General features: G+C 32.2%; 2 protein-coding genes across 4 annotated transcripts in view; one reads left to right on the plus strand and one right to left on the minus strand.

Annotated features, from left to right (window-relative positions):
• Positions 1-2,917: 2,917 nt before the first annotated feature.
• Positions 2,918-8,975, minus strand: LOC134695390 (N(6)-adenine-specific methyltransferase METTL4-like). Its single transcript, XM_063556628.1, has 2 exons — positions 8,896-8,975; positions 2,918-5,392 (listed from the first exon to the last, which is right to left on the minus strand). The coding sequence occupies exon 2, from the start codon at positions 5,247-5,249 to the stop codon at positions 3,777-3,779; it is 1,473 nt and encodes a 490-aa protein (XP_063412698.1). The 5' UTR covers positions 5,250-5,392; positions 8,896-8,975; the 3' UTR covers positions 2,918-3,776.
• LOC134695389 (cingulin-like protein 1) overlaps positions 8,933-22,928 on the plus strand; it is a 54,824-nt gene continuing 40,828 nt past the window's right edge. For 2 of the 3 annotated variants that reach the window (XM_063556623.1, XM_063556625.1), the window contains exons 1-2: positions 8,933-9,094; positions 13,217-13,367. In XM_063556623.1, coding sequence (XP_063412693.1) covers positions 13,246-13,367 — 122 coding nt within the window. In that variant the 5' untranslated portion in view covers positions 8,933-9,094; positions 13,217-13,245. Of the gene's footprint in view, positions 9,095-13,216; positions 13,368-22,347; positions 22,547-22,928 lie in introns of those variants that run through there. The other variant, XM_063556627.1, reaches the window with a different exon arrangement.

Below are 22,928 nucleotides of genomic sequence, written 5' to 3' on the forward strand. Positions count from 1 at the left end.
ATAGATGACCTATTGCTTATAGTATCTTACATCTACCAATGAAAAAGGTCAAGTTCAGATGAATCCTGCCAGACACCATGAATATATGTGCAATCTTTCGGACCCTACACATTGAACCAGTATTGTATCATATGTCTCTGGTCAATTATAATAGATGACCTATTGTAATAGTATCTGAGAAACATATAAAGTCAAGGTCAGGTGAATCCTGCCAGACACCATGAACACGTGGGCAATTTTTCCGATTCCACACATTGAACCATCACAGTGGAACCAGTAGTGTATCATATGTCTCTGATCACATACATATGACCTATTGCTTATATCATCCGAGACTATATAAAGTCTCATCCAAAATTCCGAAGAAAAAAATGTCAAAATGCACGTTCCATTTGACTTTTGTTTTTTAATTACTCCCTTTGTATCTTCTTCATCCTTAATTTAAGTGATATTCTTTTTAAACAAGACTTTAAATCAATTATTTTTAACGGACATGATCAGTAATTGATTAAGGGGAAATACTGCTGACGAGCTGGCAAACCTGGTCATTTTCATGAAAACGATATTTTAAAATTTAGAAATATTGTTTCCTGGTACTACAATTACTGAAGACCAATTAAGAGATAACTGTATTGTATTTGTTTTAAGGACGTCCATAGGTAGTTTTACTATCGCAAATTTAGTTTACCTGGTGACGCGTAGAATGTAAAAATAAGTTTGATAAAAAGTAGATTTTTAGGTGCAACATGCAAGTTTTTTTTGCCTTTTCACCTTCTTGAAATTTGGAGACTTTTGGAGTAATAATTATAGTTATTCAAATTCTTGATTTCCTACTATATTTATGCGTGATTGAGTTATTACTTTTTGATCAGAAAGTAATAAGTTTTTGTATACATGTAGATAGAAAATTTCTCTTTGCTTGATTAGTCAGGAGTTGTCAACTAAATAATTTTATAGATATAACAAGATGTGGTATGAGTGCCAATGAGACAACTCTCCGACAATCCAAGTCATAATTTGTAAAAGTAAACCATTATTAACTGTTTTTTAAAGTCATTTGTGTTTTGAAGGTGGTTTCATAGTTGTTATTTTGTAACCTATTAATGCTGTGTCTGTTGATATTCATTTTTACTTGATCCTGTTTGTGGGTTCAGATTTGCAAATATCATTTTCATAAGATAATCTATTTTTCTATTTTTATTAAAGGATACATATTTCATAACAGTACATTGTGTAGATAAAGTTGTTGACATTGATAGATAAGTTGCAGATCTAAATTAGTTTGTGATAATTGAAAGAAAAATAGTGGGAACTGTTAATTTTATTTGATTATAATTTGTAAATATCATAATTATTTAATATTTAGAGAAGTGATTTCATCACATAACTGGTTCAGGTAAATAAGTTTGAGTTATGTCCCTTTGAACAAAAATAGTTTAATTTAGAAAAAAATTAGGGGTTCTTTGACATGCTGATTCTAACAATGTACTTAAAAAGATTTTGGATATTGGACCATAATAGGTAAATGTAATATTTCAAGTTTTCTGTCCTTTGACCACATTCATTTTGGGTAACAAATCTATGCTGTATCAAATATTCAATCACAAATCAAATTTAGAGCTAGAGCTGTAAAGCCTATTTTAGGCTAAAATGTTGTGTCCATCTTTGCTCAACTGTTCAAAAAGTTCCAACAAAAAAAATCGCATATGATATTGAATACTATTTACAATAAAGTATTCCTTTATATTTCTTCTGTCAAGTAGGGGTTAAAAAGCATTAGGACAAAATGTACCTATAGGTCCAACTGAACTCACAATTTATATATATAAAAAGATTTGATATGAGTGCCAATGAGACAACACTCCATTCAAGTCATAATATTCAGGTGGAGATCCGGCCATTTTGAAAAGGAGGGGGGGGGGGGGGGTCCCAACCCAGAGTAAAAAGGGGGGGGGGGGGGGTTCTGACTATATGCTCTCATTCACATGCATTGATTGGTCCAAAACTAGAAGCTCCAAAGAGCCTGTGTCGCTCACCTTGGTCTATGTGAATATTAAACAAAGGATGCATTTGAATTCATGACAAAATTGTGTTTAGGTGATGGTGATGTGTTTGTACATCTTACTTTACTGAACATTCTTGCTGCTTACAATTATTTAATTATTTCTATCTATATTGAACTTGGCCTAAAAGTTTAGTCGAAAATGTTAGTTAAAATTTACAAATTTTATGAAAATTGTTAAAAATGCACTAAAAAGGACAATAACTCCTTAAGGGGTCAATTGACCATTTTGGTCATGTTAACTTATTTTTGGGTCTTACTTTGCTGTACATTGTTGCTGTTTAAAGTTTATCTCTATCTATAATAATATTCAAGATAATAACAAAAAACGGCAAAATTTCCTTAAAATGACTAATTCAGGGGCAGCAACCTACCAGCAGGTTGTCCGATCCATCTGCAAATTTCATGGCAGATTGATCTTGACCTGATAAACAATTTTACTCCCTGTCAGATTTGCTCTAAATGCTTTGGTTTTTGAGTTTTAGCCAAAAACTGCATTTTACCCCTATGTTCTATTTTTAGCAATGGCGGCCATGTTGGTTGGTTTGCCAGGTCATGCCACACATTTTTTAAACTAGGTACCCCAATAATGATTGTGGCCAAGTTTGTTTTAATTTATCCTGGTAGTTTTAGAGGAGAAGATTTTTGTAAAAGATTACTAAGATTTACGTAAAATTGTTAAAAATTGACTGAAAAGAGCAATAACTCATAAAGAGGTCAACTGACCATTTTGATCATGTTGACTTATTTGTAGATCTTACTTTGATGAACATTATTTCTGTTTACAGTTTATCTCTATCTATAATAATATTCAAGATAAACAGCAAAATTTCCCTAAAATTACCAATTCAGGGGCAGCAACCCAACAACGGGTTGTCCGATTCATCTGAAAATTTCAGGGCAGATAGATCTTGAACTGATAAACAATTTTACCCCATGTCAGATTTGCTCTAAATGCTTTGGTTTTTGAGTTATAAGCCAAAAACTGCATTTTACCCCTATGTTCTATTTTAAGCCATGGCGGCCATCTTGGTTGGTTTGGCGGGTCAAGCCACACATTTTTTTAACTAGATACCCCAATGATGATTGTGGCCAAGTTTGGTTTAATTTGGCCCAGTAGTTTCAGAGGAGAAGATTTTTGTAAAAGTTAACGACGACGGACGACGACGGACGGACGCCAAGTGATGAGAAAAGCTCACTTGGCTCTTCGGGCCAGGTGAGCTAAAAAAGGGGGGTCCCCCCCCTGGATCCACCACTGAATTTATAAAAGTAAACCATTATAGGTCAAAAAGCAGCCTTTAACACAGAGCCTTAGCTTACAATAGTAAGCTATAAAGAACCCTAAAAATGACCTGACTTTGTTAAACAATTCAAATGGAAATTTTTATTTATCTATATCATTACGAGAAATGAAAAACACTTATGAACCACATTAACAAATGACAACTCCTAAACATTAGATTCCTGAAAAACTACTGAACATCATATCACAGTTTCGGCTGGTTTCAATGACAGACAAAAATTATCAATATATGTAATACCATTTCTCATTGTTTCTAGTAGTCAGGTAGTAGTAATATATAATATAACAACAATGATGGTTATAAAATGTGTACAAATATTTTTGGAATTGGTACTTAAATGTGTGCACAAAAGCATGAACAATGCACCTAAAATATTTAAAATAATTCGAATGCATGCTTTAAACATTTATTTATTTTACATCCGAGTCTAATGGAATTCTAGAATCTTTGGTAAAAACTTCAAAATAATCCATATGCTGATGTTTAAACACCTCATTACCATAGCAACACCAACCTGGCGTCAAGTTTCTGGCAAATATTTCCAAACAATTTGGAGTTTCTGGAAGATAAGGTTTCATGATATCTTGTAATGGAATTTTCATAGAATGAATACTACTAGGTACACTCATCATTGTCATCTCTAACGGAGGATTATAATTGTTTAACGGAGCAGGTAAGATGGATCTGTCTTCACCAGCCACACTCATCATTGTCCCATCTAACGGTATATCATGGTTGTTAAACGAAGCAGGTAAAATAGTTCTCTCATTACAAATGCCATCTAAAGATTTAGAACTTATCTTTTCACTTAAGTTTTCTTTGCATTTCATATTTTTACAAATGTCATTTTTCGTATGTTCTTCTTCTGTGTTAGAGTCTATCTTTTCATCGGATACATCCTTCATTTCTGTGTGTTTACATTTTCCTAATATAAGAATTTCATATGGTTTTTTATGTTCGGACATTATGTCTAATACTGTACTGCCAGTCTTTGTGACTTTAATCCAATACCATGTTGTTATAAAATCTACATTCCAAAAGGGGAATAACTCTTGTATAACAAAATCCTTATGTTTCATTTTGTTTGTAACCCACACACCAATAACACAACCAGGGGCAGATAACTCAGGAACTGGGATTTTAAATAATTCTTCATTATTCAATGTCCAATATTGTTTCTTTCTTTTAACAGACTTATTCTCCCACGGTGGATCAAGTAAAATAAAATCAAATTCATTTCTGCCTAAAATTGTAGAAAAGTATTTTAAATTAACAGTGTCACCCATAATAAAAGAACATTCAGCAGGTAAAAGATAAAAGTCATCCTTAATTTTAACTTTTATGGGAGAGTTGCTGCAATTTTTCACAAGTTTATTACACAAATCATCATAAACACCATGAGATTTTAAAGTCACAGTTTCAATGTCAAGGTCGTTGATATCAGTATAACACAATTCCCTCAGTTTGTCTCCTGGTCCAGAGTTGGCAGCAATCTTTCTTGCAGCAACATTATTATCTAATGATTTACCAAGATCTCTAAAAAGCTTCATATCTTTGGAACCATCGAGTAAAGATTTATAGGCACGTACAATAACTTCTATAATTTTATCATGATATGTTTTAGCTTTAATTTCTCCTTCATTTAAATCAGATTTTCTTTTTCTTTTTCTCTTTTTACGATTGACAAATGTATCTTCATCCCTTTCCTGTACCCTGATTTTACTTTCAAACTGGCTATCCATGATAAATTGACTATTAATTTCAAACATGTCCTTTTTGTATGAAAAATTTGTCACAGTGCTGTCTCCAGAATCAACATCTTTAAAAGAGTCTGCAGTAAGCTTCCAATGATCAAGTATCCAGCCATACACATTCTGGTACATAATGGCATTGATCTTTTGAACTATTACACCATGTGAGTCCTTTACATTGATTTCTGAAACTTCACTTCACTATCAGGTTTCTTTATCAAATTGTGCACATGAAAGTCATTTCATGTGTTTTAACATCAGAATGACAACCATATCTGGAAATAAATAAAACAAAATAATAAGAGTTAAAATGTAATTAGTTATAATCTCTGTCATAAATGTCATAGTGTCTGTCTGATTTTATAGATAAAATTTAATTGTAAATTCAGAGAGAAAAAAATAATGCATTATTTTCTTCTTTTTTTTTATATCTATTATACATGATATATGTTTGAAAATTATAATTGTAGTTATTCTTCTCATTTTGGTCTACTTGATAGACAAATAAAGTATTTGGTTGTAAGCATGGAAAACACATACTAAGCAAGGCTCAAAAACAGTCACATTTGCCATCATGTTTGCCAGTGAAATCCTAAATTGAAAGCTATTTGTCCTTAACAAAAAAATTGGGATTTAGAACAATCCTGAGGGCCCTGCTTATAAGAATATGATGTCAAGGGAAGAATTGGCTAATGGTCGCTGATTACTTCACAGTACAAGCTAATTGAAAGAATGTCTATCTGTGATAATACGTTTATTAAAAACTCAGAATATTGTGGGTTCTCATTGGAAGTTATTTGCCTTTTTCCAGTCTTAAATGAGAAGTAAAATCTGTTTACTAATTAGATATATAAACGTGATGTGGTATGATGCCAATGAGACAACTCGCCAAGACAATTTGTAAAAGTATCAAACCATTATAGGTCAAAGTACCTGTTTAACACTAACATGTTCATTGATGTTTAAGATGGTCTGAGTTTTCTTTGGGATGATTTGTCTAGGAATGCATAGGTTTGCAAAAAAACATGTTTGTTTGCATTCTGAAAACGTTTTTTGTTTGTTTAAATCAATAAACATGATAAATCTGTTATGTTTTTCATTTAAAGTCTTTACCGGCTTACCGGTTTACTCACCACATGTACTAAGCAAACTACATGCAGTATATATGTAGGACTCTAAAGTGCAATGGGGGCCCTAATGTGATGATCACACTAAAGTGCGATGGTATATGCTTAAGTGCATTTTTCCACGAATGCGTGTTTGTTTGCAAAAGTGTGGACGTATGCATTATGACGCTTCAAGCCGTTTGAGCATACAAAAATTAACATGCTGGTAAACGAGAATATTTGTGGAGATGAAGGATTTTTAAAAGACAAGAAAAGCAATACAAATAAAACAATCATTTTTAGTCAGTGATAATAGAAGACTGTATGCGGAGGAGTTTTTTCCCACATAATTACCCACGGTACAAAACCTTTTAACTCGCTTTGACGGTGCGGACAAACATGTTTGTGTCAGAATAGTGGATATAAAAGGACTTAAAATCAACATAGGAAACTGACGACAGTAAGGGGAAAGTGCATTATATAACCGTAAAAGAGAGCGAAAAAGTCAAAATACACTAAGTGTCAAAGTATTTAAATTCATCCAAATTTAATTTAGAAACTCCTTCTATGTTTTTAATCGAATGTTATTAACTTGATTGAAATAAAAGCTACTTTTTAACTTTCTATTTAAGTTAATATGTATTGTCATGTCTGTGAAAGAAATGGATATTCGTCAACAAGTTAGTGACATACCAGAGACATATCAGAGAAATATGTCTCTGGACATACCAAGCAGTCATGGCAGTTGTGTAGTATCATCATATGATTGCCCAATAGACAATTCTCAAAATAAGACTGGAACCTATAGTTTATTGTATGGTTAACCCAGCAGATAGTTATGTTTTATGACTAAACATGCTAAAGGTTATCAGAAGGACCATTGAAAAACAATTGATACGAGAAAAATAACGGAGTCAATGAAACATTTATTCACCTAACAATTGTATTATATAAGTTTCTGTATTAATAACACAGCATTGAAAAATAAAACACATTGCCTGAACACCATTCCTGTTACACCATCGCACTTTAGCGTGTAAACCAATGTGTCATCTGATCGCATTTAAAAAAACAAGCAACCATCGCACTATAGCGTCTGACACCATCGCACTTTAGCATAGACCATCACACTTTGGCGTGACCATCATACTTTAGAGTACCATTGCACTTTAGCGTAGACCATCACACTTTGGCGTGACCATCATACTTTAGAGTACCATTGCACTTTAGCGTAGACCATCACACTTTGGCGTGACCATCATACTTTAGAGTACCATTGCACTTTAGCGTAGACCATCACACTTTGGCGTGACCATCATACTTTAGAGTACCATAGCACTTTAGCGTAGACCATCATACTTTGGTGTGACCATCATACTTTAGAGTACCATTGCACTTTAGCGTAGACCATCACACTTTGGCGTGACCATCATACTTTAGAGTACCATTGCACTTTAGCGTAGACCATCACACTTTGGCGTGACCATCATACTTTAGAGTACCATTGCACTTTAGCGTAGACCATCATACTTTGGTGTGACCATCATACTTTAGAGTACCATTGCACTTTAGCGTAGACCATCACACTTTGGCGTGACCATCATACTTTAGAGTACCATCACACTTTAGCGTAGACCATCACACTTTGGCGTGACCATCATACTTTAGAGTACCATCACACTTTAGCGTAGACCATCACACTTTGGCGTGACCATCATACTTTAGAGTACCATTGCACTTTAGCGTAGACCATCACACTTTGGCGTGACCATCATACTTTAGAGTACCATAGCACTTTAGCGTAGACCATCATACTTTGGTGTGACCATCATACTTTAGAGTACCATTGCACTTTAGCGTAGACCATCACACTTTGGCGTGACCATCATACTTTAGAGTACCATCACACTTTAGCGTAGACCATCACACTTTGGCGTGACCATCATACTTTAGAGTACCATTGCACTTTAGCGTAGACCATCACACTTTGGCGTGACCATCATACTTTAGAGTACCATTGCACTTTAGCGTAGACCATCACACTTTGGCGTGACCATCATACTTTAGAGTACCATCACACTTTAGCGTAGACCATCATACTTTGGTGTGACCATCATACTTTAGAGTACCATTGCACTTTAGCGTAGACCATCACACTTTGGCGTGACCATCATACTTTAGAGTACCATTGCACTTTAGAGTCCTACATATATATACATTAAAGCTAGTTATGACAACAATCATGATTTTCAAACACATATATATACAAATTTAAACAGTTAAATCATACATAATTAACATTTAATAATCATGATAATTAATCATTAAATAAATAAAAAAATATATCACATTTAAGACTGATTTTTAATCGCCAAATTTTTATTCAGGAATACATATATCATGTATATATATATTCATATGCACATAAAAATATCTATCAATATAAATGGAATTTGGATTAAAATAGGGGTCGAACGGACCAATGGGGCGAACGTTCAAGTACAAAGGTGTTTTGAGGGCGAACGGGTAATGTGCGAAAGTGTAAGGTGTCTCGCCCCAACTGTGAATTACGTGCATTTTAGCTCTCATGGAGTTAACTCATTGACAACAGTCGACAACTTAGAGTATGAAGACAGTGTTTCTATAAATTACGAAAACTATACGAAACATACATGCATTTTAAAATTATGAGGGTCAATATGCCAGTGTACAGCTGGTGGACCTCGTAGGGCACCTGTTAGTCCGAGTCTTTAAAGTTGTTTGCCATAACTATACAGCGGCTTTATTCAAACCCAGTTGTGACCAAGATGTTTTGCGTTCATAGAAACAATATGGCGGACTAAGATTTTTTTACGATTAGAAGACCCCACCGTAAGAAAATGAGTTTATGTATTATTCTGACAATTATTTTGTTTTTAAGTTAATTTGAGATAAGTTTTTTATATCACACACTACTGAATGAAATTTTTTTTTGTTATGAAATATTGTAAAAGAGGGACGAAAGATACCAAAGGGACAGTCAAACTCATAAATCTAAAACAAACTGACAACGCCTTGGCTAAAAATGAAAAAGACAAAAAGACAAACAATAGTACACATGACACAACATAGAAAACTAAAAAATAAACAACACGACCCACCAAAAACTAAGGGTGATCTCAGGTGCTCCGGAAGGGTAAGCAGATCCTGCTCCACATGTGGCACTATTCCTTTTTGCCACTGGCAAAACAGCCGTCGGACGTCAGAGTAATCTCGGACTAATGTGGCACCTGTTGTATTGCTTATGTGATAACAAATCTGGTAAATATAATAAATGTAGTTTTATTTGGTAGGTCACATTCATGAAAGGGAAGGGGATTGTAGTTACGATGTAAGGAGCATATCCGATATCATTTGTGAAACGGTTATTCCATAACGGTCAACCAACTCGTGATGGCGTCCGTAAAATTAAGAAGGGATGATTTCAACTTCACCATTTGGAACTCTTGGTTTAATAGCTTCCTTGTGAGCAGCAACCCTCTATCAAGAAAATCATGATAGGAAATGCAAGCACAGGAATATCGTATCAATTGGGAGATATATATACCCGGTATGCAGGTGCTGCTGGAATGTTGCTACTTAGAAATGGCAAGTTCACAATTGGAAAGCTGAAATCATCTCTTTTGTCGTAAAGTTTTGTTTTCAATCGACCCTCGTTGTCAATTTCTAGATGTAAGTCAAGATAAGAAGCCGACTTAACTGTATCTGTTGTATCCTTTATCTCTAGTTCAATGGGATAGATGCGTTCCACATAGTCACCAAATTTTGAATTATTTAGTGAAAGAACATCATCTATATAGCAGAAAGTAGAGTTAAAGGATATTGCTAACTTCTTATCTTTCTTCCTAAGAAGTTCCTGCATAAAGTCAGCCTCATAATATTAAAGAAATAAGTCGGCAAGTAGAGGTGCACAGTTTGTTCTCATGGGAATGCCGACAGTCTGTTGAAAAACATGTCCTCCGAACGTAACAAATACAAAAAATGTATGTTGTCAATCAAGAAATCGAGCATCTTGATAATATCAGTTTCAGAGAATTTTTTGTTTGAATCAGAGAGGTTCTTTACAAAGTAAGATTTATTCCTCCCTAAGACAAGATACACAGTGTACTTATATCTGCGTTGGCCATTCTTTTTTATGAAGCAAAGCAATACCAACTCTTTCAATTTGCCTTTTAGTTTGGAATGTGGAATACTTTTGTAAAGAGTAGAAAAGTCAAATGTTTTAATACTGTTACAAGATGAAAGAGATGTATTTGATTATTTGTTTTAATCATTGTTAAACTGGACAAGTTATTTCGAGCTGTGTATGTGAAATGCTGTCAGTAAGAATGTTTTACTTTGAAATACACTTGATGTATATATGTCAATTTCCCTATCAACTGTGAGGAGACAGATTTTTATAAACAAATTCTTAATCCTTAGTTAAATGAAATGCATCATTAAACATAGATATATACATGTACATGTATCAATAAACATTTTTTGTGTGAGTTTGTGGTCTAGTGGTTAAGACCGATGGCTTCAGTCTGAAGGTCCCGAGTTCGATTCTCACTCGGGGTGCTAAAAATATCAGTACATCAGAAGGGTAATTTTCACCCTCTCACGCACATCTCTGGTACCCAGACCGGAGTTTAAACTAGAATGGGTACTTAGGGGGCCTCAGTTGGTCAAAGTTGTCCCCTACTTGACCTGGAGATCAATTCTTCTGATATCTCTCTGGTTTGTCTGTTTCCATTGAGTGGCCGGGGGGTTCTCTCCAAGTACTTCAGCTTCCTCCACCATAATAACAGACTTCCCGGTGTCCTGCATGCTCCCTTGGGCGACGTTGGATAGGGATTGTTCTGGTGGTGGGATAATATTGTAAAGGTCACATCTCCATTAACCCTTAGGGAGTGTACATGGATCCACTGTACCCTTGCAGTCAATCAAGGGGTGCATCTAAATTGGCGGAATCTTGAGTACATACATTTAGGAGATAACTGTATTGTATTTTAAGCTCCGATGGCATCAATTGGGGATTTGATGGTCGCAAATTAAGTTTACTGGCGATGCGTTAGCGGAGTCAGTAAACGGGTATTTGCGACCATCAAATCCAAAATTGATTCCGTCGGAGCTTAAAATACAATATTGTTATCTCCATTCTAATGAAACTGACAGAAAACAACGTTTAAACATGTATTTAAAATCTGTCATATACAATCTGCGCTTGCGCGTACGTCCTATAGCATCAATTGTCAATTGATGCCATGTAAGAAAGTGACGTTATCCAATCAAAATGAACGTTACAAACGTTGTTGCATTAGAATTAACACTTTTAGTAATACTATATAGCTGAATTATATCTCAGAATGAGCTATTAAAGATATGCTTCAAATAACTTTCTTCCTTCATAGGGGTTTGTAACAATTTGCCAGGTTTACCATCTATAGTAATACAAACTCCGAACTCCGTATGAATAGCAGGATAGTAAACCCGCCTAATTGTAACAAACCCCTGTGCTAATACGTCAAGCAAAAAGCACTTTTTAATTGTGACATCCAATTTTTCAAATTCTAATTTCAACATGTTCAAAGTTTAAGGGAAGTTAAGTAATGGCGGACAAATTTGCATACCAGTGTAAAGACGTCTATTGTATCATATCGATAATGTGATAATTTAACAGATTAAATATTGTAAACAACAATGTAACTGTGAAATGTGTTTGGATTTTTAGAAATATTGTCCATGAAAACTATTTATATTATAAACATAATAGAATGGAATATGTTTATTCACCAAATTAGGCAGCAACCATTTGATTTTCTGGAGGGGGCTATGGTTTTTTTTTCTGTGCAAACTTTTTTTTTCGCCTTTGGCGAAGAACAATCTATTTTTTTAGGCGACAAACCGAAAACTATTTTTTTCTTTCAATTTTAGCATTACATATACATGTAGTGGCAGCTGAGGGTGAAACAAACAATTTTTTTTTCTCAGGGTCCAAAACAATTTTTTTTTTCTCACCAAAACCTGGAAACAAACTTTTTTTTCCAAAAATAACCATAGCACACCCCCCCCCCCCCCCCAGAAAATCAAATGGTTGCTGCTTTAGGGCCTGAGGAGGACATACAGCATGTAAATGAAAGCAAGACAACTAGCCCCACATCAAATCTCCCAACTTATTCACCAACTCTCCCAATTTTCTAAAAAAAAATGCCTCACTCTAGGCTAATGTGTGTCTCATATAGTGTGGTTCTTGTGACCAATGGCAGAGTCATATTTGTAATTACTTGTAAACATTACGTTAACACCCTTGATTCTTGACTTACAATGTATCTTATAAACATGATAAATACAGTGATAACATTTACCAGAAAAACAAAATTTCACTTTATTACTGAATATTTTGTATTGTATCTAATAAAGTAATATGTATGTGTTAACATAATATCATATGAAATGACCATTTCACAAATAAAATATTTAAGTGTCAATAATTTAATTTTATTCTCTAAGGTCATCAATTTTGTTGTTGTAGTTATTGTACATTTTCGAGGTAGGGCTTTGTACAGCTGATTATATATAACAAGGGATCTTCTGTGACTTACAATTGATTACACATTCAGCAACCACCACTGACATAGGTGGATCGGGGGTGGGGGGCACGGGCCCCACCCTTTCGTGGGACAAATTTAGTTGATTATATAGGGAATCATTGAAGCATGACTGGAGCAGGGCCCCCCTTAGGTCAGTCAGCCCCCACCCCCCTTAGGAAAAGTTCTGAATCCGCCACTGACTGATATGGTTTTCAGGTTTCATTAAAATTGAGAATGGAAATGGGGAATGTGTCAAAGAGACAACAACCCGAACTTTATGAATTTTTATACCTTACATCTGAAACAGAGTTGTCTCTCTTTAGCTGTATTTCTTATTTAGGGAAATTTGACAGACAGATTTAAATTTGTTTTAATGTTTCAGAATTTTAAGCTGAAGTGTACCATGTTACCATGACAACAGCTATATTACAACAGAGATCTGTTGTTTGGTCAGATATGAGACCTAAATCTGCTTCTACAGACCAAATGGAGGACAGTAACCATGGTTTTAGACCTTCTAGGCCAAGACCAAAGTAAGCATTATTTTATAACCTTTTTAAGAAAACCTTCATGCCATTGTGAATAGATTGTTGTTCAGTGGCAAATATTTCATTCACATTTAGGATGATAATTTATATACTGTACACTAAATAAAAGACTGGGGTCATAGTAATATTATAGATCACGTAGAGGCCAAGACCAAAGTAAGCATTATACTCATTATTATAAGTATACACAACTACATGTAAATTTCAATCTATATCAGAAAACCTTTATGCACTTTAGATACATGTGTTATCTCATGAGCAACATGTGGAGCAGGATCTGCTTACCCTTCCAGAGCACCCCTAGTTTATGGTGGTGTTCATGTTGTTTATTCTTTAGTTTTCTATGTTACATGTATGTCATGTGTTCTATTTTTTGTCTGTATATCTTTTTCATTTTTAGCCATGGCATTGTCAGTTTATTTTTTGATTTATGAGTTTGACTGTCCCTCTGGTATCTTTCTTCCCTCTTTTAGATAGATCTTTGTTCAGTAGCAAATATTTCAATCATATTAAGATGATACACTATTTTAATTGAAAGACTGGTAGCCTAAGTAATGTTACAGATATTCTCTTATAGTGACAGGTGTTTTGATGAAGAAGACGGTGCAGCTAATTAAAGTTCTGGTATTTTTTATGCTCACTTTTTCCTTGGCAATAAAATATGACAAAAATATGACTGCGACATACATGTATAACAGAAACAGAACTGCATCTTGAAACTATATAAAATACAGGTTGACATGGCTGATAATTACATTCAGGTCAAATTATATGAGAGAAATATGTCCACCTGTTTAGCCATTGTTACATTGTAACATACATTTGTACTTCTCACGTCCAAATGCGTTACAGATTTTGATAATTTCTTGAGCTGTTAATTACAGAAATCTAAAAAAAAAGCCATATATTGATAAGGTTATATTAGTATCATTGACTGTGGAGGCTAAATTTGTTTAATATTTTTTCTGCCATTTTTGGGGAAAATTTTGACAAAGTAAAAAAAAGTAGCAACCATGAGATAGGGAAAAGGAGGGGTGGGGGATGTCTTAATTATTTTTAATTATGGCCTAGGAATATGGAATTTTGATAATTTATCTTAAAAACTTTAATAGACATATATGAATAATTCATATATGTCTATTAAAGTTTTTGCATATTTTCTCAAAAGATTAAATTAGATAGGCTCAGAAAACTATACAGCAAAAAGGATCAATAATGCAAGATCTAAAATAAAAAGAAAGTCTTATCAACTGACGAAAAGAAAACTTACTATGTTTTTGAGCTTTTGCCTATCAATGCAAACGCTTGAATAGATTTATAGATAGAATTTCCATGCAACCCTTAATAATCAGATTTTAACCAATGAAGAACTGAGATCAATTGAACCACACGTTGGTCACGTTGATTAAATTTTTTTATACAATGGGTGCAGAAAGGGATAAATTGACCAAGAATTAGATAATTAAAGGCAACAGTAGTATACCGCTGTTCAAAACTCATAAATCCATGGACAATAAACAAAATCGGGGTAAACATTTTTCTCACACCGATCAGGTAATGTGAAAATGTTAACTGGCACAAAAATTAGAGAAAGTTTATTACCGGTATTTGGACAATAAACTGTGTAAACCAGTCGAAACAACATTTATTTGGACGAAAAATAACAATTCAAAACAAAAATATAAAATTTCATTTGCCATTCAAACCAGTAAAATCTCATTTCAAGCCAGACAGAAGGTTTACTGATTTTAACCACAGATTTGTTGCCTTCTCATGATCAACTCCACTTAAATTTATATTGATCTAGTACTGGTGCCTTTAAGACACTTTTAATATCAAACATGCTCTGAAAAGTATTTAAGTTGAATGCCATGATAAATATTCTTCTTTAACAACACTTTAATACCAAACATGCTATTGCACAGTTATTTAAGTTGAATGCCATGATAAATATTCTTCTGTTACAACACTTTAATACCAAACATGCTATTGCACAGTTATTTAAGTTGAATGCCATGATAAATATTCTTCTTTTACAACACTTTAATACCAAACATGCTTTGCACACTTATTTAAGTTGAATGCCATGATAAATATTCTTCTGTTACAACACTTTAATACCAAACATGCTATTGCACACTTATTTAAGTTGAATGCCATGATAAATATTCTTCTGTTACAACACTTTAATACCAAACATGCTTTGCACAGTTATTTAAGTTGAATGCTATGATAAATATTCTTCTGTTACAACACTTTAATACCAAACATGCTATTGCACAGTTATTTAAGTTGAATGCCATGATAAATATTCTTCTGTTAAAACACTTTAATACCAAACATGCTATTGCACAGTTATTTAAGTTGAATGCCATGATAAATATTCTTCTGTTACAACACTTTAATACCAAACATGCTATTGCACAGTTATTTAAGTTGAATGCCATGATAAATATTCTTCTGTTAAAACACTTTAATACCAAACATGCTTTGCACAGTTATTTAAGTTGAATGCTATGATAAATATTCTTCTGTTACAACACTTTAATACCAAACATGCTATTGCACAGTTATTTAAGTTGAATGCCATGATAAATATTCTTCTGTTAAAACACTTTAATACCAAACATGCTATTGCACAGTTATTTAAGTTGAATGCCATGATAAATATTCTTCTGTTACAACACTTTAATACCAAACATGCTTTGCACAGTTATTTAAGTTGAATGCTATGATAAATATTCTTCTGTTACAACACTTTAATACCAAACATGCTATTGCACAGTTATTTAAGTTGAATGCCATGATAAATATTCTTCTGTTAAAACACTTTAATACCAAACATGCTATTGCACAGTTATTTAAGTTGAATGCCATGATAAATATTCTTCTGTTAAAACACTTTAATACCAAACATGCTTTGCACAGTTATTTAAGTTGAATGCTATGATAAATATTCTTCTGTTAAAACACTTTAATACCAAACATGCTATTGCACAGTTATTTAAGTTGAATGCCATGATAAATATTCTTCTGTTAAAACACTTTAATACCAAACATGCTTTGCACAGTTATTTAAGTTGAATGCTATGATAAATATTCTTCTGTTAAAACACTTTAATACCAAACATGCTATTGCACAGTTATTTAAGTTGAATGCCATGATAAATATTCTTCTGTTACAACACTTTAATACCAAACATGCTATTGCACAGTTATTTAAGTTGAATGCCATGATAAATATTCTTCTGTTACAACACTTTAATACCAAACATGCTATTGCACAGTTATTTAAGTTGAATGCCATGATAAATATTCTTCTGTTACAACACTTTAATACCAAACATGCTTTGCACAGTTATTTAAGTTGAATGCCATGATAAATATTCTTCTGTTACAACACTTTAATACCAAACATGCTATTGCACACTTATTTAAGTTGAATGCCATGATAAATATTCTTCTGTTACAACACTTTAATATAAAACATGCTTTGCACAGTTATTTAAGTTGAATGCCATGATAAATATTCTTCTGTTACAACACTTTAATACCAAACATGCTATTGCACACTTATTTAAGTTGAATGCCATGATAAATATTCTTCTGTTAAAACACTTTAATACCAAACATGCTTTGCACAGTTATTTAAGTTGAATGCCATGATAAATATTCTTCTTTTACAACACTTTAATACCAAACATGCTTTGCACAGTTATTTAAGTTGAATGCCATGATAAATATTCTTCTGTTACAACACTTTAATACCAAACATGCTATTGCACAGTTATTTAAGTTGAATGCCATGATAAATATTCTTCTGTTACAACACTTTAATACCAAACATGCTTTGCACAGTTATTTAAGTTGAATGCCATGATAAATATTCTTCTGTTACAACACTTTAATACCAAACATGCTTTGCACACTTATTTAAGTTGAATGCCATGATAAATATTCTTCTTTTACAACACTTTAATACCAAACATGCTTTGCACACTTATTTAAGTTGAATGCCATGATAAATATTCTTCTTTTACAACACTTTAATACCAAACATGCTTTGCACAGTTATTTAAGTTGAATGCCATGATAAATATTCTTCTGTTAAAACACTTTAATACCAAACATGCTATTGCACAGTTATTTAAGTTGAATGCCATGATAAATATTCTTCTGTTACAACACTTTAATACCAAACATGCTATTGCACAGTTATTTAAGTTGAATGCCATGATAAATATTCTTCTGTTACAACACTTTAATACCAAACATGCTATTGCACAGTTATTTAAGTTGAATGCCATGATAAATATTCTTCTGTTACAACACTTTAATACCAAACATGCTATTGCACAGTTATTTAAGTTGAATGCCATGATAAATATTCTTCTGTTACAACACTTTAATACCAAACATGCTATTGCACAGTTATTTAAGTTGAATGCCATGATAAATATTCTTCTGTTACAACACTTTAATACCAAACATGCTATTGCACAGTTATTTAAGTTGAATGCCATGATAAATATTCTTCTGTTACAACACTTTAATACCAAACATGCTATTGCACAGTTATTTAAGTTGAATGCCATGATAAATATTCTTCTGTTACAACACTTTAATACCAAACATGCTATTGCACAGTTATTTAAGTTGAATGCCATGATAAATATTCTTCTGTTACAACACTTTAATACCAAACATGCTATTGCACAGTTATTTAAGTTGAATGCTTTGATAAATATTCTTCTGTTAAAACACTTTAATACCAAACATGCTATTGCACAGTTATTTAAGTTGAATGCCATGATAAATATTCTTCTGTTAAAACACTTTAATACCAAACATGCTATTGCACAGTTATTTAAGTTGAATGCCATGATAAATATTCTTCTGTTAAAACACTTTAATACCAAACATGCTATTGCACAGTTATTTAAGTTGAATGCCATGATAAATATTCTTCTGTTACAACACTTTAATACCAAACATGCTATTGCACAGTTATTTAAGTTGAATGCCATGATAAATATTCTTCTGTTAAAACACTTTAATACCAAACATGCTATTGCACAGTTATTTAAGTTGAATGCCATGATAAATATTCTTCTGTTAAAACACTTTAATACCAAACATGCTATTGCACAGTTATTTAAGTTGAATGCCATGATAAATATTCTTCTGTTAAAACACTTTAATACCAAACATGCTATTGCACAGTTATTTAAGTTGAATGCCATGATAAATATTCTTCTGTTAAAACACTTTAATACCAAACATGCTATTGCACAGTTATTTAAGTTGAATGCCATGATAAATATTCTTCTGTTACAACACTTTAATACCAAACATGCTATTGCACAGTTATTTAAGTTGAATGCCATGATAAATATTCTTCTGTTACAACACTTTAATACCAAACATGCTATTGCACAGTTATTTAAGTTGAATGCCATGATAAATATTCTTCTGTTACAACACTTTAATACCAAACATGCTATTGCACAGTTATTTAAGTTGAATGCCATGATAAATATTCTTCTGTTAAAACACTTTAATACCAAACATGCTATTGCACAGTTATTTAAGTTGAATGCCATGATAAATATTCTTCTGTTAAAACACTTTAATACCAAACATGCTATTGCACAGTTATTTAAGTTGAATGCCATGATAAATATTCTTCTGTTAAAACACTTTAATACCAAACATGCTATTGCACAGTTATTTAAGTTGAATGCCATGATAAATATTCTTCTGTTAAAACACTTTAATACCAAACATGCTATTGCACAGTTATTTAAGTTGAATGCCATGATAAATATTCTTCTGTTAAAACACTTTAATACCAAACATGCTATTGCACAGTTATTTAAGTTGAATGCCATGATAAATATTCTTCTGTTAAAACACTTTAATACCAAACATGCTATTGCACAGTTATTTAAGTTGAATGCCATGATAAATATTCTTCTGTTAAAACACTTTAATACCAAACATGCTATTGCACAGTTATTTAAGTTGAATGCCATGATAAATATTCTTCTGTTAAAACACTTTAATACCAAACATGCTATTGCACAGTTATTTAAGTTGAATGCCATGATAAATATTCTTCTGTTACAACACTTTAATACCAAACATGCTATTGCACAGTTATTTAAGTTGAATGCCATGATAAATATTCTTCTGTTACAACACTTTAATACCAAACATGCTATTGCACAGTTATTTAAGTTGAATGCCATGATAAATATTCTTCTGTTACAACACTTTAATACCAAACATGCTATTGCACAGTTATTTAAGTTGAATGCCATGATAAATATTCTTCTGTTACAACACTTTAATACCAAACATGCTATTGCACAGTTATTTAAGTTGAATGCCATGATAAATATTCTTCTGTTAAAACACTTTAATACCAAACATGCTATTGCACAGTTATTTAAGTTGAATGCCATGATAAATATTCTTCTGTTAAAACACTTTAATACCAAACATGCTATTGCACAGTTATTTAAGTTGAATGCCATGATAAATATTCTTCTGTTAAAACACTTTAATACCAAACATGCTATTGCACAGTTATTTAAGTTGAATGCCATGATAAATATTCTTCTGTTAAAACACTTTAATACCAAACATGCTATTGCACAGTTATTTAAGTTGAATGCCATGATAAATATTCTTCTGTTAAAACACTTTAATACCAAACATGCTATTGCACAGTTATTTAAGTTGAATGCCATGATAAATATTCTTCTGTTACAACACTTTAATACCAAACATGCTATTGCACAGTTATTTAAGTTGAATGCCATGATAAATATTCTTCTGTTACAACACTTTAATACCAAACATGCTATTGCACAGTTATTTAAGTTGAATGCCATGATAAATATTCTTCTGTTACAACACTTTAATATCAAACATGCTATTGCACAGATATTTAAGTTGAATGCCATGATAAATATTCTTCTGTTACAACATTTTAATACCAAACATGCTTTTGCACACTTATTTAAGTTGAATGCCATGATAAATATTCTTCTGTATGTAATCAATCTTTATCAAATGTTCTAAAGGTTTGGAATAAGATAACCTCAGCCAATATTTACAATTTGTGAAAGTTTCAGTCAATATTTAATCTCTTCTGATATATCTTTTTATAAAAGGTAATCTATAAACCTTTCTGTTTTAATGCATTTATTTAAACAGAATTTTCTGCTGGTATTATAAATTGTATGCTTTAACTTTGCAGAAATCGATATTTTTTGACAATTTATTGTAAGTTTTCGTGTAAGCCATATTTGTACATACCCTAATCATTGTTTCTTGGTATTATCTATTCTTTTGAATTCTTTACTTTTGAAATACATCCAAGAGAATCTAAGTATGTATTTCTATGTAATATTGAATAAAAAGCTTAGTCATTTAGCAATGGAAACATTTAACATTTATACCATAAATTTCTTTTCTAAAAAAAAAAAAAAGAAGAGAATTTTGTAATTGTTGGCACCCAAAGTTTTGCTCATTATTAAGTTGTACAGTAACCTATAGTTGCTTAAAGCCACCTCATTTGGACTGGTGGATAGTTGTCTTTTTGGTAGTCGTACTGCATCTCCTTATTAAGTTAATCCTGTTAAGTGTGTAATAAACTTATGGTTGACTATTATAAGTGATGTATTGAATTTGAAATACCATTCTGACATAATTCATAACAAGACTGGTACACATTTTATTCTGCTACTATATAAAAAAAAAATATATATACAAAAGTTGTTAATTTACTATAAACATCAGATATCATTGTCAACAGAGAAACTTAGTTGGTTTAAATCTGATATTTACTACATGTATTACAATGTATTGCTTTTTTTTTGTAAATTTTCCTTTGATCTTGCTGTCATACTTTCCTTTCTCAGCTGGGTTGTGTGATATGAAAATTATTGCTAGAAACTTAGGGGGCACATCATTGATATGAAATTGACAATTAATTGTCATACATGTAGGTTAATAATACACAGGTTATCATTGGTCATCTCAACTCAATTGCTGTTCTCACTTTTGCCATAACGGATAGTGAGAAATTTCCAAAATCAATCTCAATGAGATGATCAACGATAATCTATAAATCTAAAAAGTGTAGACCCTTGTTAGTAATCGGGTGGAAGAGGTTAGCAGGAAATTAAACCTCTCTAACACACCATAATAAGGCAAACTATGTAATTGGAAATTAATTATTTTTCATAAAGAGGTTGAACATATATAAGTCAATAAAATGACTTTTAATGACTCATGTAATCTTTTGACAGCTACAATTATACACATTTAATGACATTTATTGACATTTATTATTATGTGAATTTTGTTAGGAAATGAATATCTCAGTTTAATAATTGCTGAATAGATATAGGAAGATGTGGTGTGAGTGCCAATGAGACAACTCTCCATCCAAATAACAATTTAAAAATTAAACCATTATAGGTTAAAGTAAGGCCTTCAAACATGTTTAGTTTTTATGATTTGATTTTACTGTAAACAAATACCATGTCAGAGTGTAAATGCTTTGATGTTTTGTATATTATTTATTCTTATTTAATTCATTTTAGGAATTTATTGAATTTATGACTGTGGACAAATTAAATTCAAATAATTTCACAATTTAAAAGAACAAGAATTTAAAATCTAATTGCCAGCGCATTTTGTGGAATATTTTTTTTCATTTTAAAAGTTTGAATATAAGCTTGCATGGTTTCGCTCTGGATTTCAAAAAAGAGCTTGCATCTCACTCAGGCTTTGACAATGAGCTTGGATGTATCGAGTCGTGCTTTACACTGACCATGGAGTTATCACTCCTGCTTTGACAAACTGAGATTAGTTCTCTGACACAAGCTTACACTTTCTGACACGATTCAAGTTTGTGGACCCAAGTGTGGGACATTTTTTGTCAGTTTAATCAAAGTATCTCTGCATGTAAACATATCAACAATTAAGTTCACCTGGATTTTACCTGAAGTAAATTGATTAGTATATACCTAGATTTCAGATAGAAATATGGATACTTGTTTTAAAATTCTAACCAAGATGAATTCTATATAAAATTCACAATAAAAGAGAGGATTTATTTATACTAATCTTGCCAAAATGAATTATTTGTAAGTATAAACTAGTAATATTTTTTTTTAATTTTAAGATAAATATGGGGAAAATATCTCACAACTCAAACTTATATATAAACAACACATCATAATTTCATGGAACATTTTAATAATAAGGATACACTATGTTGATGTACATTAAAGTTTAGACAGGAAATTATTCAAATTTCTTTCTAGGAGTTATGCCCCTGTGAATTAAGAATAATGGCCTAAATAAAGTCTGAAACATTTTGTTATTGCAACCCCACTTATTCGGAAACCACAAAACTGAATTTCATGAAACTGTGTAGTTAATGAGGACAAAATTACAATGTAGATGTGCATATTCTTATTATGTAGGAGTATTTTGAATCTGGTGAAAATTTTGAATGGTCTATAA

Source organism: Mytilus trossulus, chromosome 13, assembly GCF_036588685.1.
Source record: "Mytilus trossulus isolate FHL-02 chromosome 13, PNRI_Mtr1.1.1.hap1, whole genome shotgun sequence".
Taxonomy (NCBI): Eukaryota; Metazoa; Mollusca; class Bivalvia; order Mytilida; family Mytilidae; genus Mytilus; species Mytilus trossulus.

Excerpts from the sequence above, each read along its gene's own strand:
- LOC134695390 (XM_063556628.1), bottom strand. The coding sequence starts at position 5,249 with ATGTACCAGAATGTGTATGGCTGGATACTTGATCATTGGAAGCTTACT.